Source organism: Grampus griseus (genome assembly GCF_964374135.1).
Source record: "Grampus griseus genome assembly, chromosome: 12".
NCBI lineage: Eukaryota > Metazoa > Chordata > Mammalia > Artiodactyla > Delphinidae > Grampus > Grampus griseus.
In genome coordinates this window covers 30,067,805-30,084,168 of record NC_139006.1, presented here as the reverse complement: position 1 = coordinate 30,084,168, position 16,364 = coordinate 30,067,805, and the positions used below count along the sequence as shown (strand labels likewise).

The window sequence follows — 16,364 nt, the reverse complement described above, 5'->3', positions numbered from 1 at the left end:
CACAGTCGGGAAGTGACTGATCGTTCATCATCTTCAGCTAAACAAACACTGAAAAATGTAGATGAGTTCTGTGGGGAAGGGGGAGTTGTTGTTCTAGAGGTAATCACTCCCTGCCTTGCGTCAGACTTAGGACAGTTTGTGTGGCTGCAGTCCTGCCTGAGTAGTGCACAAATTAAATTTTCACATGAAACTGATGAAGGAGTGGGATTCTACCCTGGCTGGATTTTTACATAGCATGCACTGTAGTTCAGCCTGTCACACTTATAAATTCAGGAGGCCTCAAGGAAATGTATTAATCAATAAACTGAATGCAGGAAAAATAACTTCATTATTCTATTATAAATATCCATGCTGCCTTTTGGAAAATGTGCTGTATTATCCCTAGACATGGGACCTGTGTTCTGCAGGTGCAGTGGCAAAGGTCCGTTTCTGCTCACTGCTGAGATGGGAGGGGGCGAGGGAGAGAGAACTGAAAAGGACCAGGAATCTTTGGCTCTGAAACCTCTGAGCAGAAGTGCACTGCAGATAAAGAGGCCCGACATCCTTCCTGGGTTTGGTTACTCACACAGCTGAGTCACCAGACTGGTAGATGATATGGCTCATTTTAAAATTCCCCAAATTCTATCGAAGGAAAGTTGGCCACTTCCTGTTTGGCCTAGAAATGTGGCACCTGAGAAGAATCTTCTGTCTTAAATCCCCTGTGTGCCTGTGCTCAATGCAGAGGATCAGCTGTCGGGTGGGAATCGTAGGGGCAGATGCAGCACATACCCTTACAAAGTGGTCACGGATTCATCCGTTGTTCGTTAACCAGTATCCTGGCTCCTCCAGGTACCTCGTTATCAGGGAGGGTCCCTCCTGGCCATCCCTCCAGGACCGTACACACTGTCCCTCCCGCACCCCAGCAAGGCCATCGTCATCACCCCTTTGCCCGTGAGCTGTAGGCTTGTTGGTCTCATCATGGCTTCATTTTGGAAGTCACACGTTGGATGTAAGTTAAGCAAGTCTTTTAAGGGCTTCATTTTACTTTGAGAAATGAGGAATTTCTAGTAAAGGAAAAATTAGTAAGACATCCCGTGACATTTAATGTTCGAAGAGTTAATGCCCTAGGGATGAACAGCCACCCCATTTTAAGACTATCTTTGGAAAGATGAGTGGGCAGGGGCTGAACTCCACTTCCAGACTGTCACTACTGCCATGGCCCTACCACAATGACAGCCTCAGAACCTCAGTCATCAAGGTTAACATCTTTGAGCAAAATGGACTCAAGACACGTGGGTTCTGGGGCGTTCATTCATCTGTTCCTGAAATCTGTGTGGTGGATCCCGCAGGCTTTGTACAATGATTTCATTGCTGTTTTTAGAAGAGGGTTTGTTGATGCTTCAGATATGCAATTGTGGCTTTCAAAAATAAATCCAGCCTTCCCCCCCACAAATAATTGACATTTAAAAAATCACAGTACCCAATCCTGAAAATGAGGAAAAGCAGGTATTCTCTGTAAAAGAGGAAATTGGCTGAAGTGTAGTGTGTGTAGATTTTTTTTTAATCAGTTATTGAGTTGTTTATTCATTTAACTTTTAGCTGCACATTCCGCAGATGTGCAGACATCTACAACAAGACACGTAGACAAACATTCTTCATAACGTATGCCCCTCGATATCTATGTGGTGGGCCGTGTAACCTTGTCTGTGATGACCTAATACAGATGGCGAAAGAAGTAACACTAAATCCATTTTCCACTTTGAGAACACATGCTTCGTACTTGCCCGGTGGTGTTGAATTCCTACATAATTTCTGTGCCATGTGAGGCATCTGATATGACGAATGACTGTGGGAATGTGGTTAAGGTCATGTAACGCACACCATCTTATCAGCATCTGTCTCAACCCGGATCTGATGCGTGAGAGTTAACTTTCCTGGAGTTACACTACTTTCTCCTCCGAATTGTTCAGTCTGTTAGCCTGCAGAGGCCTGAGGAGTTGGCTGTGGTAAAGAACTAAATGAAAGCTCCCAGGTCATTCTTCTTCCAGTGACTTCCTTAAATCAGTTACCTCTGCAGCATGAAAGGCTGTTCTTTTAAAACCTGTGTACAAAGTAACCTTTCTTCTTGTGAGCAATTCAGGTAAAGTGACATTCTCAAGGGTTTACTGTTGCCTGCAAACCTTGTAAATTTGGTGTTTGCTTTATAAGTTGTTCTACTGCAGGACTCTAAGTACAGTAGGTGCTGATGCCTGGTTTGAAATGACTCTCCTAGGAAACCCTATCCTTGTAGGGACCATTTATTCTATGACAGCACTGCAGAGGCATCTTGGCCGCTGAAACCACTCCAGCTCATTTTTAGGGAACCTAACTAACACTTACAGCTTTAGTGCACACTGCTCCTGGCTGCCCAGGTTTATCTTTGAAGCCCCACTCTGCTGAGTGAGAATGTGCTGGATCATAGCTCTCCCCTGTAGTCACTCTCCCCGCTCTTCACACACACCCTCCGTGCACATTTACAGCTTCAGATGGGATTCTCGCATTTTAATTCTGTGCCCGAAATAGCTTGGAGATGATCATATGTTGAAACTAAATTACACTGACATGCATTAGATGAACATAATAAAAAACTTTCCTTTTCATTTTTTCAAAAAAGAAAGCATTTAGCATCTTTGAGAGCTATGTCACTGGGGAGGGGGTAGAGAGCAGAGGGAGCTGAGCTGAAAGCCCCGGTGACTTGCTTTTTCCCTAATTCAACTGGGATTCTGCCTCAAACTCTAACATTTAAGCTGCAGCTGCTTGAATCGCCATCTTTCTCCTAAAATGAAGATAATACCCTGAGGCTGGTTCCACCACCTCAGAAATTGCTAGAAATGAGTAAAAGTCCCCATGACGCCTCATGGCTTTGTTCCCTATGACACACAGGCCACACTTATCCAGCTTGCTGATGAAGGCTTGAGTTAGGACAGGAGGTGTAGTTTGTGAAAGATGCCTTGTTAAAGGGTAAATAAATGTGCTTCCAAGGGAGGGTCAAAGCCTCTGGGCACCGTCTCAGCACCACTTCTGCCGCCCCTGCCCTTGAGTTCAAGTCCAAAGAGCAGCCAGGGCGTGGAGTGTGTGAGCCGACCTGTCAAAGGTGCTTTCTGCCTGTTTTGGAGGGGAGCTCGGGAGGGTCCAGGGCAGCCCCTCAGGGCTCCTCCATGGAGAGGGCACTGCAGGCACGCGTGTCTCTGCCTGTCCCTGTGGTTCCACGCGGCTCCTCCTGAAGGGCCCCCTGCTGTGAGGACATGAGGCGTTCGTTTATCAGTGCACCCAGGCCCAAGGAATCACGCAGGCCTCAAGGGGGGTCGGTGGTGGTCCTGCTGACGAACAGCGAGCTTTACGCTGGGCCCGGCCTGCAGCCCTCCCACAGCCCCAGAGAGAGGGGCACCCCTGTTACAGGTAGGGACACTGAGCTGAGATGGCCAGCCACACACACTGGTTGCAGGTCTCCTGAGGTTTCCCCACTGCTGCTGCTTGCATTTACCAAGTCAGAGAAAAGTATGACTCCAAACTACGTGGCTCATGTTTTTGTTTCTTTTTCTAGTCGTACCAGATCTTTAATTACCTCTGTAGCTAAATTTTAATCCTCTCAAGCAAAGTGTCAGATGTTTTCGACACCCAATGGTTATAACCCAGGTGATCACTCGGGATTTATGTAGGACCCATTTCAAATAATTTGGAGATCATGCTCTGTTGTTATTTAGCAACTCTGCTAGTTAGGAAAATCGAATTCACCCTCAGAAGTTTGCTATCACTGATGGCTTTCCACTGAGTGTGCCTCACGTTCTGAAGGTAATTACCGAAAGGGAGTTCTAAATGTGTCGTTTGGTAATGTTAGATTAAAAAAATCCATGTGTAATTTCCTGTGAGCACAGTACTCAGTTACATACAGTAACATATTCTCATCAGAAGGAGCTGGCTTGCGTGTGGTTAATGCAGATTTTTCTAGTCCATATAAAATTGTGATTTTTCTTTTCAAAAAGCATTTGTGATGTGTTACTTTTGAAATTAAGGTCAGAACTTTAAGAACGTAGACTTCTCACCATCTTTCAGATAGACCATATGTTAATTCCAAACTGTGGAGAAACCACGACCTTAGGGAGCAACACACAGAAAAATGAGGCTGACTGTTTTCATTTTTAAAACCCTCAAGTTGCAGAAAGTGAACAGTCCCCGGAGAGGTGGCAGTTTCCTCTGTGATCAAAAGGAAGGCGATGTCCACCCTTGTGCCCACACGGGGAGCCCCTGGGCACCCCACCCCACGGGGATGTGGCCCTGCATGGACACTGACTCCAGCACGTTTGAGGACCAGCCGCTGTCCAAGCTGAAGGAATCGGACAGGTGCTCGGCCCGGGAGAACCTCTACCTGGATGCCCTGTCCTTGGACGACGAGCCAGAGGAGCCTCCAGACCGCAAGCCCGAGAGGGAGTTCAGGAACTGCTTCCCCGAGGTCAGCCTGGGTTGGGGTCTAGTTACCTGCGGCAGGACCGAGGGCAGGGGCTTGGGAAGCCGCCCGAGTGGCTGGCAGGCCCCTGGTTTTGCATATCACAGCCTCTGGGGTCAGTAAAAACGAACCCTTCATGATGCAGGAGCTTTGCTTGGTGGTCCTGACCCCAGGCTCCCTGCTTCACTTAGCTGCTTGTCTCAGGTTCAGAAATTCAGGGCTTGGGTCCTGTGTGAATGGGAGTCTCAGGAACGGGAGTGTCCAGTGAAACACAAGAGGAAATATTGGGTTGACCAAAAAGTTCGATCAGTTTTAAGTAAATATAAAAGACATTTTTCATTTTCAGCAAGAATTTTATTTAACGACGTATTCATTAACCAAACGAACTTTCTGGCAAACCCAATAGATCATCCTGGGAAGTGTAGAGCCGCAAGTTTTCTTAAAGTCATAGGACGGCCTTCTGACTCCAGAAAACATTAATAACAGGAAAAAATCTGCTTTAAAGAAAGTAACAAATGTCACTAACCAATGACATACAATAAATACCTTATCTGTGCAAAGGGAAAAAAATCCAACACTAGAAACCTATGTAACTTAGATCAGCAAATAGAAGAGCTTAGCTCTGGGCAGAAATCTCCGCGGCACAGCACTGGGCTTTTTTGGTTATGACTTTCTAAAAACTGGGATTTAAAGATTGATTTTAGGAATCATACCTGTGAGCCAATCTCACAGTGGCTGCACCTGTCATTTGACACACTCAGCAGACGGGGTACCCGTCAGGCAGGGATGTTGAAGTGGGGGATCACCCTCAGTCACAGGTCGGCGAGGTCAAGTGCCTTCTCCTCAGCACCTGTACCCAGCAGAGGTGACAGCGCCAGCATGCCACCCCGGGGATCTAGTGGCATCGTCTCCTATGCCATTCTCAAAGCAGTGGCCAGATCCCACGGGAGGGCTCCCTGGGGGACGCTCAGGTGGTTTGCTGTGCCAGGACTCAGTCGCAATACCTCCAGGGCTCACTGGGCCTCGCTCCCCTCAGGACTGGTCCGCACGGGGGTGTCCTCAGGAGGACCGTGTGTGCATGTTCTCTTCTTTAGCAGAGGTCACTGTACCTTCCCTGATTCCCAAGGGCGATATTTAAAACAAAGAGCCCTCTACGGATTTCACACCGACTTTTTGCATTTCTTATTGCAGTACAGTTGGTGTGCAATGTAAGCTGCAGGTGTACAACAGTGATTCACAATTTTTAAAGGTTATGCTCCCTTTAGTTATTATAAAATATTGGCAGTATTCCCTGTGCTGTACAATACATCCTTGTAGCTTATTTATTTTATACGTAGTAGTCTATACCTCTCACACCGACTTCTATAGACAGGCTGAGGCCAAGAGACGTCTCTCCCCAACTTGCTCTCACCCTTGTCTTCCCTTCCTTCTTCTCCTCCATCTCCTCCTCCTCCCCGTTCTCCCTCTCCTCTCTTGCGTTTGTTCTCTCTCTCTCTCTCACACACACACACACACACACACTCACACTCACACACTCACACACTCACACACATTCAGTCATTAACGAGGCAGCTTTGAAGCTCACGTGCTTAGTGATGCCCTTTGAGGAGCACAGGAGAGCCACTTTGTGACAATGTTTATAGACAATTTTTCTCATTCACGTGGGCCCTCCCTGGACTCAGAGGCTCTAACCCCTCATCACCCCTGGATTCTGGTGTCATTATTGTACTTCAAAGGGCTGAGAGGCAGAGGCACTCTTGGCCCAAACTTGGCTCCCATGTACGTTTTAAATGGTATTGTCCTAAGAAAAAAACAAATCACTTAGCACCCTGAAGGCCAGCCAATGTTAACCAATTCAGATAAACTTCCTTCTTCTTTATAGGAAGAAGAAAATCACAAGGGAAATCTTCAAAGGTAAGTAAGATTGATGAAATGATAGTAGACTACTGCAGTAAAATCCTCCTGGTCTTGGGCTTCCCTGGTGGCACAGTGGTTAGGAATCTGCCTGCCAATGCAGGGGACACGGGTTTGAGCCCTGGTCCGGGAAGATCCCACATGCCGTGGAGCAACTAAGCCTGTGCGCCACAGCTACTGAGCCTGTGCTCTAGAGCCCTAGAGCCACAACTACTGAGCCCGTGCTCTGCAACAAGAGAAGCCACTGCAATGAGAAGCCCCTGCTCACTGCAACTAGAGAAAGCCCGCACACAGCAACAAAGACCCAATGCAACGAAAAATTTAAAAAAACCTCCTGGTCTTAAAATTCTATCTTGGCACTGCAGTGTACTGTGACACTCTTCAAAAATGACTTAAGAGTAAAACTTCTGGATAAGTAGTTGCTTTATTATTAATTTCATAAATACGGCATTTTAAATTATTAGCAACAAAAAGGCCAGTGCTGTGCTGCGTTCATGTGTGTGTCAGTGTCACAGTAAGAGCTGTGTGATTAGAGTTGTGTATATAAGGAGATGATTGTGTTAAATGGTTTTTGAAAAGTCCATGGAAACCCTTTCTTCTAATTTAGTCTGATTCTAGTAACCCATATATGTATGGCGGGACATGTCTGAAAAGGCACATGTAAGCAAATTTGTTTAAATTGAGTAGAGAGGGAAGGGGAGGACTGAGCCTGTGGGTGGGTCTGGGCAGGGCCAGAGGGGATTTCTGTTTGAAATGGTGTTGAAATCACTCGCCAGCCTGATCACACCTTCCACTGCCCCTCCTCTCCTCCACATCTTCTGTTGGCCTTGGGAGACTGTTAGTGCTTTAAGCCAATAGAGGATGAGGCCCATGGGCAGAGAAGGCTTCAGGTCACAGTTGCTTTGTGGTGGCGTCTCTCCCTCCCCGCCGCTCCAGTTTCTCGTTTGGATTGGGACTGTGGTGTGTTCACGTCTGTGGGATGCGCGCCTGCTCTAATGCCGGGAACTCGGGAAGCTCCCGCAGCTTCGACATTGAAGGTGCCCATCAAGTACGTGGAGAGGCCAGGCCACAGCATCCATGCACTGAACTAGAATATTGCAGAGCAGGGTTAGAGCTTAGCGCTGACTGCCCCGGAGCCCCACCTCTCTCACGGTTTTGAGGGTTGGCTGTAGTAAATTCTGACCAATACAAGGCTCCTGCAGCAATTCCAGAGCCATAAAAGCCTGTTGGACACCAGAGGGTCAGCCCAAGAGTGGAAAACATCAGGCAGCTGGGACGTGTCCTGACCCTTCAGGAGGAGACACAGGCACTGTGCATGTGGGCAGGACACAGGCCGTGCTGGGTCGGGGGTTCCAGGGCCGTGGCTCCCTAGCCGGTGGCAGCTGACACCTCTCCTCTCCCCTTCCCCAGGGCCGTGTCCGTCTCATCCATGTCTGAGTTCCAGCGCTTGATGGATGGCTCTCCCTTCCTGCCAGAGAAGGGCCTGCCCACCACCAGCAGCAAGGAGGACATCACCCCACCCCTCTCCCCAGATGACCTCAAGTACATCGAGGAGTTCAACAGCAAGAGCTGGGACGACAGGCCCCCCGACCCCTGGGCGGACAGGACCGAGGCGGGTCGGGCGAGGCCCGAGGCCAGCACCGACCCTTTCTCCGACTCTTCCTGGTACCTCACCACGAGCATCACCCTGACCACGGACACCGTGACCAGCCCGGAGCACTGCCAGAAGCAGCTCCCGCGGAGCCTTGTCTGCGCCGAGCAGGCCGGGGTGAGGATGCTGCACAGCCCGCCCGCCGTGCGGAGGCTGGATGGCACTGTGGTGGCAGGCGGTGAGGGCAGGGCCCGAGGGGGCCCGGGGGACACCAAGGGGGGCTGTTCTGAACACATTGTTAGGTGGCCCTGTGCCCCCTCCAAGCACCCCCGAGACTACACGGAGGGTGGGCTCTGGCCCCCCGACAGCACCCTCGGTTTCTCCTCCCCGCTGCACAGCCTGGAGATGTCCAAGAACCTGAGTGATGACATGAAGGAGGTGGCCTTCTCCGTCAGCACTGTCTGCTCCAGCCCCAGGGAGCCTCTGGTCAAGGACATGGCCTGCCAGACCAATGGGTCCCGGACAGCAGGGACGCAGACCATCCAGACCATCAGCATCGGCCTGCAGACCGAAGCCCTGCGGGGCGGCGCCGTCACCAGCAGCCCCCACAAGTGTCTCACACCCAAGGCAGGGGGTGGCACCACGCCCGTGTCCTCCCCCTCCCGCGGCCTCAGGAACAGGCAGCTGGCCCCCGCCATCGAGAAGGTGCAGGCCAAGTTTGAACGCACATGCTGCTCCCCCAAGTACGGGTCTCCCAAGCTGCAGAGGAAGCCCCTCCCCAGAGTGGACCAGCCAAGCAGCAGGACCTCCCCGGGGCTGGCCCCGAAGGGCTGCGGCGAGTCAGCCTGGGCCCGTTCTACCACCACTCGGGAGAGCCCCGTGCACACCGCCATCAACGACGGCCTCTCCAGCCTCTTCAGCATCATCGACCACAGCCCTATGGTGCAGGACCCCTTCCAGAAGGGGGTGCGGGCCGCCAGTCGGTCTCGTTCGGCAGAGCCCCCGCCGGAGCTGGGCCCAGGCCAGGACACGAGCCCCAGCTCCCGAGGCCGGTCGCCCAGCCCGGTCGGGGGTGGCTCCGAGACGTGCAGGGAGGAAGGGGGAGAGGGCACGCCTGCGAGGCAGGACCTGTCTGCTCCCCCCGGCTACACGCTCACCGAGAACGTCGCCCGGATCCTCCACCGGAAGCTGTTGGAACACGCCTTAAAGGAGGAGCAGAGGCAGGCCGCCCACGGCACCCCTAGTCTCAGCAGCAACGGCCCCGTGGGAGAAATGACGGTCAGAGCCGAGCCAGGGTCCATCGAGGTAAAGGAGGCTGAGTATCCCACCCCCTCCCCCTGCGGCTCGTCCTTTTCAGGGTCAGCACAGCTGACCCTGGGGCTGTACCAGGTTATGTGAGTTCAGGAGGTTCAGGGGAGGATGGAACAAGCAGGAACGCAAACCCTGAGCTGCTTCTTAAAAGAGAACTTGGTTTTATTGCCGTCAGTGATCCTCTGAGGACCATGAGCTGGTTTTCCTAAGTAGCTCAGGGATTGACTCAGGTCCTCCACTGTGGCCTCAGCGATCCATGCTTGTCTGTTTATCAGGGCTTTTCATTTGGGTTCATATTTCCCCTCCTTCTGTATGAGTTTGTGTCCTGGGAGCGTGTGTGGGCAACATCAGGCTTTCTGCTCCAGCTGTGTGTGTGTGATGAAGAGAGAGGGTTTTGACAGGGTGGCCATAGAAGACCTCTCGTCAGGACCTACAGGAAGAGTGTCTGGATCCCAGCGCTGGCTTCAGTGCAGACAGTGGGTTCACGTCTCACAAATCCCATTACCCTCTCTGTATGCGTGCGTTCTCTTAGCAGTAAGACCAGGTGAGACGAATGGATAAGGTCAAAATCCTGCCTTCATACAATGCGATTATTATCCTTATCCCCTTAAACATCACCTATTATTATGTTACCTGTGACCACACTTATTATCCACATTGTCACATATTATTATGTGATTATTATTATTGTATCCCTCCCCCCTTAAGGTTATTTGCAAATCAGTCGATCTTGAATTCTGCCCTGATCATACCCACATGTGGCATAACTGGACCACGGCAAGGATGAGCGAAATAAAACGAAGCCCGATGATGATGCCAGGGGTGAAAACGGTGGTGATGTTGGCCTTATCGTTCACGCAGCCCTTGGTCAGACACCCTTATGTGTAGACCTGGGGGTGAGGCCTGACCCACCAGGAACCCAGATGCAAAACCCCCACAGCAGTGGAATCCAGACACCGGTAGGCCTTCTCCAGGCTGGGCAGACAGCAGATGGTGAAGGTTAGAGAAAGACACACAGGCTCCCTCCCAAGGCTCTGCAGCCCCAGATGCACAGGTGAGGAGAGGAGGAGGTGTATTTCCTGTGTCACCTGATCCACCTGCTGCCCCACATTTCCCACAGTGGGAAAAGGAATGCTCAGTTTCCCAGTATAACCCAACAAGAGGCATTTAACTCAAAATATAGAGTTTAAATCTGAAATAGATTAAACCATGTGAAATTGCCAGTGGCCTACAGAAATGGCAACACCATATGGTTCAACCTAATAATATTGACAGTCTGTGGCCTACGCCTGCCAAAGGTACACGTCTCTGTGATAAAGCTGTGTGCTCTGAGAAGGAGGTTGTGTTCTCAGGTAACAAATGGTGTCTTCTGCGGGCTTGTTACTTACCCCATCCCTCAGGTAAGTGGTTTGCTGCTGCAGAGGGTCTAGCTAGGTGAGTGCCACACCTTCTTGGAATGAGAGCTTTGTCCCAAGCATTAACTAGCTTGTCTGTGGTGTCCATTTATATTAGAGACATTTTGAGTCACGAATGAATGCTGCAGGCAATCTATGAGACCAGAAAGGAAATAGTGCTGTGATTGAGTCATTAAACCAAGGCATGAAAATGGCTTTATCCATATAAAGCTGTGTCCCCCTTTGGTCCTCCATGAAGTGTCTGTTTGTTTAGATTTTCTTCTCACTCGGTGTGTTTACTACCAAAAGAGGTGATGGTTGATTTAAAGGGGGACCAGGCACGGTGTCAGGGGTTCAGAACTGGCATGGAGCTCTCACGGGCAGTGTTTAAATGTCGTGGGCTCTTTTTCCTTTGCTGTTGGAATTTGGCTTATTCTAGACTCCAGTGGAATTATTCCTCACCTGAACTGACTTACTATATTAGGCCCATTGGAGACCCCAAGACCCCTTCCCATCCCTCCCTAGACTTGTGGTAGTTTTTTTTCATTTCAAAATCAGAATGAATTCAGATTTCCCACCCTCCTCTGAGCCCATGTGGGAGAATCTTTCCCGGAGTGCTCAATGGGACATCTAACCGTGGGTGATGATGGAGTCATCCCTAGCCAGGAACGGGCACAGTAGGAAACTCCCTTTCTCCCCTCACTCTAAACCCCATGAGCTACTTATTCCTCTGTTTCTCTTGAAGACATAGCACCATTCTTTCTCGCTAGAAGCTGTGAGCAGGTCTGGTGTGGAGAGAGAGGATAATCTGGAAATGAATGTCTCAGTGGAAAATTCGAAGGGCAAGTTTTAGTCTGAGCTGCAGTCATTTGGTCATTGTGACTAAAACAATCTGGCTGTTTAATGGGCTCTGTTTGTTTCAAAAACAGCAGTCGTAGGGTGTTGGAAATGTTCAATGCCAAGGGGCAGCTCGGGAAGAAGAGAAGAATAGCCAGCGGAAGGGAGAGGTCTGTAGCTGTTCTGTCGTGAGGGCCCCTCCTGCTCTGGCCAGGCGGGGGCCGGCCTGTGTGCCCGCTTCTGCAGGACCTCGCTTCTCCAGATGGCTGCCACCAGGCCTGTTGACTTTAAACCTTTACTGTTGTTCTTTTTTAAAAAGTACTTTCAAACCTACTTGCTTTTTCTCTTCTTTGTCTGTCTGTTCTGTCCAGAACCAAACTGTCTTACTAACTGCCCCCTGGGGACTCTAGCCCTGCCTGCCTCACGCCGTAAGTGCTTTCTTCCTTCTTTCCACCCTGTCTGGAGAGGTTGTCATGCATCTCAGGGCGGGCCCAGGGTCCACCTGCAGGGACCGATGGCAGGCCTGGATGGGACCACTTGCCCCCCGGGGTACTGACTGCTCAGTAGAGATCCCATTGAGATCTCCCCTCTCCTGTGCAGTCTGCAGCCAGTATGCTCCCGAAGGGGTAAAAGGACATTGGCCAAGCGAGGGAACTGTCCAGCCTGCAGGGTCTCTGAGTTGAGCGTGTTCCCCGTAGGCCTGCCTGCTCACTGACATTTCGGTGGCTGTGCACGGCCATGTGCTATATAATAAGGTGTGACCATTACGCATAAGGCTTTTCTCTTTTTTTTCAAAAACCACACCAGAGGGAATAAATACAAATGTATCTTGCCCTTCCCAGTGGTCACCATAGGGGTCGTAGTAAGTGCTCAATAGATTTGTGTTAATTGACTAAACAACACAATTGTCCCTGCTCCAAAACTGCAGAATCACCTTCAGAGCCTGAATCAAAGCTTGTGAGAAAATACCAACCTTGTTTCTGATCAAGGATATAGTTACCCACCCGCTTATCCACTGGCCTTAAATACAACTGGCTCTCAAAGAAAGACTAAGCACATGCCCCACGAAAAATGACAAAGAATGGCTCAAGAGGCCATTTCCAGAAGAGGTGCTGGGAAAAAACAGCATTGCTTGCTTAGATGTGCTGCTGTGATACTAAAGAGAACTTTGTTCCCTTGAACTCATGGTCACACAGCATTTCTTCTGTGCAGAGACGCTAGTGACGAGGTGGCACAAATTAACAGAAAACCCTTGTCACTCAGCATCAGCTTGTGCAGTGGTGTCCAAAAATCCTACGCCAGCAACCTCCACACACTGCTAGACAACACATATTACAAACCAACACACTTATACGCAACACAAACCACACATCTCTTGAGCCAGCGTCCCTCGTGCCCTGGGCTGGGCTAAGGTGAGGACGTTTCCTTTAATTTTGGCTGTTTCAGTGCTGACGTGTTTTCACAGGCGAGGTAGCTCTGGCTGTCGTGGTTTCCATTAGTGTAAGTGCTTTGCTGACGAGGCCTCCCTGTAGTCACGTGAAGCGCCACCAGCAGGTCCAGGGACATTAGAGTCATCGTGTGTGTGTCGATGCTCCTTTTCTGCTGCCCCTGGGCGGCGACCACTCCGCCATCGCTCCTGTGCCCCGCCCTCCATCTTCTCCCTGTCTCTTTGTCGCTCTGATGACTACATGCTCCTCATTCTGCTCTGCTCTGCTCATCACATCTCTTTATATCTCTCGACTTACTTCCTGAGTGGCTCTGAGGTCCTTGTTCTGTGTTCTTCATCACAGTGGTTCCCCACCTCAGCCTCTTGTTGTGTGGGTGTCCGGGTGGATAGAACTCACCGTTTCCTCAGGTCACAGCTGCCCACACCTCTGTGCCCACAGATCTCAAGTCAGTGTCCTCTGTCCTGGCGTGCAGAGTAAGGACAAGTAGCTCAACACTCTCTAATACCAAAAAAGGAGCAGCAGCCTTGAGAGGACGTACTGTAGGTGATTGGTCCCGGGGTTACTGGTCCTCAGAAGGTGCAGGAGCCCGTAGCATAGAAGCACAAGCACACTTGGGCTCCACTTTTTAAAATTTTATAAATTTTTGTTTGTTTCTTATTTTTAGCTGTGTTGGGTCTTCCTTGTGGTGTGCGGGCTCCTCATTGTCGTGGCTTCTCTTGTTGCGGAGCACAGGCTCAGTAGTTGTGGCGCACAGGCTTAGTTGCTCTGTGGCATGTAGGATCTTCCCAGACCAGGGCACGAACCCGTGTCCGCTGCATTGGCAGGCGGATTCTTAACCACTGCACCACCAGGGAAGCCCGGGCTCCACTTTTTAAATGCTGCTGCCAGGAAGAGTCATTAGATAAAACCACCTAAATGAAAGTTTCTGCCTGCAGCATTATCTCCATGTGGTGGGAATTTAACACAGTGCCAGTCAACCTGGAATAAACGGTAGCAGAGTTGGTTTGAAGGTGCGCCCCGTGGCTGGTGCAGCCTGATGGAGTCATAGATCCCTTCATGGCCAACCTCTTAGGACTAGGCAGACCACTCAGGACTCTGGCTCCCCCCTTCCATTCGCTGCAGCCCAATTCCGAAGGCGCCTCGTATACACACCCATGTCATGCCACGTTTTCATCATAATTTGCTATCTTCCCATTACTGTCGTCACTAGTCCTTCGTGTTGAATTCTTACCTTATACCTTTTAACTTATACTCCGTGAGCAATGTATAACTTAGCATTCAGAAGTTGCAGACACCCTGGTCTATTGCACTTGAGTCTACTGAGAAGTTTGTTTGGGGGAAATCACCTCCCAGAGGACCCGTCCGTCTGAGTAACCCTGTCTTTCTCTTCCTCGGCTTTGAAGGAACTCCCTTGTTCTGCACTAGCTCCATCCCTAGAACCCTGCTTCTCCAGGCCCGAGAGACCAGCAAACCGTCGCCCTCCGTCCCGCTGGGCCCCACATTCCCCCACTGCCTCACCAGCTCCGTCACCCAGAGACCTGACCTCCTTGGAGGAGCTCGGCGACGAGGGGCCGCCCGGGGAGAAGCCACACCTGTGATGCAGGCCCGCATGGATCATCTGGAATAATTCACTGTAATTGCATAACCACACCGTCATCATCAACCGAACTCTACCCCAAAAGGAGAGATCTGGTTTTCCCAAGGTCAAAGAATGTTTTTTTTTTTTAAAATAACACAGCTGCTGAATGTTCAACCTGTGAATCTGAGATGTTTCTAGAATGAAACAGTAAACGTGCCTGTAAGAACTTAATTTTTTTCATAGCTCAGAAAACTATTTTTGTCTCCATCTTTTTTACAGAAAGTATATTAAACAAAAGTAAATAAGATATAAATTTAAAAAAAAGTTTTTAAGAGATTCTGAACACCCTCGCGCGCGATACTGACTGCCTCACTGTTAAATTTGCACTGTTAACATTTGGTTTGGTTTATTTCCACGTTGAATTAGAGTGTTTTAAGTTAATTTTATTTTGTCAGTGTTCTTGTTTTTTAAGAATTTTTGAAATGCTTCAGACTGTCTGATTCAGTGAACTTTTTGTAATGAAAAAACCATGAAGGCAGATCTCCTATACCCTTGAGGGGATAGATGGCAGCATTCTGGAAAGGTAGAGAGGCCTCAGCCGGGTTGCCCAGACCTGCTGTATAATCCACATATTCTTCTCGACCTGCACGTCTTTGGGTTCGAAGCACTGGGGTGCATGTACATACCGCTGCTGTGGTCTCGCCCCGCTTGTGTGAGCCCTCTGTCCCACTGTGATACGGTGTGAACCCCCTCGTACTGTACTGTTGTTGTCTTCTCACATTGATGATACAACAGCAATGGCATTTTAAAATTATTGTTAAAAGATTAACAGGCAATACAGTGTTTACTCCAAATTTCCTTGTTTAAGGAAAAACACTACAAAAAGTCCTGAGGATACCAAATGGAAAGAGAGGGTTGTGCCTCGGAGTCTGTATGAGATGATGATGAAGAAGAAATAAAGCCTTTACAAGACGGCGCCTGTCCCAGACCTTGTCTCACACACCCTCCGCCTTTTCCTAACTACTCACGCAAAAGTTTCCATTGGAGGGGGTGAGGTGGGGGGGTCATACAGCCACTCACGTATCTGACTGGGATGCACTGTGAGTGCACAACGGCCTTGCAGTTTCTCTGCAAGGGCATCCTGGAATAAACAGGTGACTACATTTTTGCTAAAAAAGCCAAAATGGGTGGGCGAGGGGGTGTGAGGAAAACAGTTATCCACAGTCAGAATGCGCCCGCCCTCTCCCCTCCTTGGAAGGTGGGAGAGGCCGTTTCCATCCCTGGACTGAGATGCAGCCCAAGCTGCCAGTGTTTGATAAGTAGCAGTTTACGAAGAAGTGGTGCTGATGAAGAAAACAAGAACTATTTCAGGCTGAAGCTTCTAGCTGTAATCTTTCAGTAACAAACCCGCTATGTTATAAGTTATTTTCCCAGTATTACCACAGTTCCATTACCATTAAACTAAATATTTTTTTCATAAACACAAAGTACTGTTGGACATTGGAGCCTGCTGTAGCTGCTGCAGAGAACAGCCTGACAGTTCCTTAAAAAGTTAAACAGTTACCATATGATCCAGTAATTCCACTTTTGGGTGTAGGCCCAGGGGAACTGAAAGCTGGGACTTGGACAGATACTTGTTCACCCATGTTCACAGCAGCTGTATTCACAGTAGCCAAAAAGTGGAAACAATACAAGTGTCCATCGATGGATGACAGATAAACAACATGTGGTTCGTCCATACACTGGAATACTCCAGCCTCAGGAAGGAGATTCTGGCACCTGCTAGTGTGGATGAACTGTGAGGACGCTATGCTACGTGATGTAAACC

The 16,364-nt window shown here is 49.6% G+C and overlaps 1 protein-coding gene across 2 annotated transcripts in view; it reads left to right on the top strand.

Moving 5' to 3' along the window:
- MTCL1 (microtubule crosslinking factor 1) overlaps window positions 1–15,027 on the top strand; it is a gene marked incomplete at its 5' end in the record, with an annotated part of 122,338 nt that extends 107,311 nt beyond the window's left edge. For both annotated transcript variants that reach the window (XM_082668268.1, XM_082668267.1), the window contains 4 exons: window positions 4,172–4,468; window positions 6,345–6,376; window positions 7,787–9,272; window positions 14,361–15,027. In XM_082668268.1, coding sequence (XP_082524394.1) covers window positions 4,172–4,468; window positions 6,345–6,376; window positions 7,787–9,272; window positions 14,361–14,555 — 2,010 coding nt within the window. In that variant the 3' untranslated portion in view covers window positions 14,556–15,027. The remainder of the gene's footprint in view (window positions 1–4,171; window positions 4,469–6,344; window positions 6,377–7,786; window positions 9,273–14,360) is intronic.
- Window positions 15,028–16,364: the final 1,337 nt, after the last annotated feature.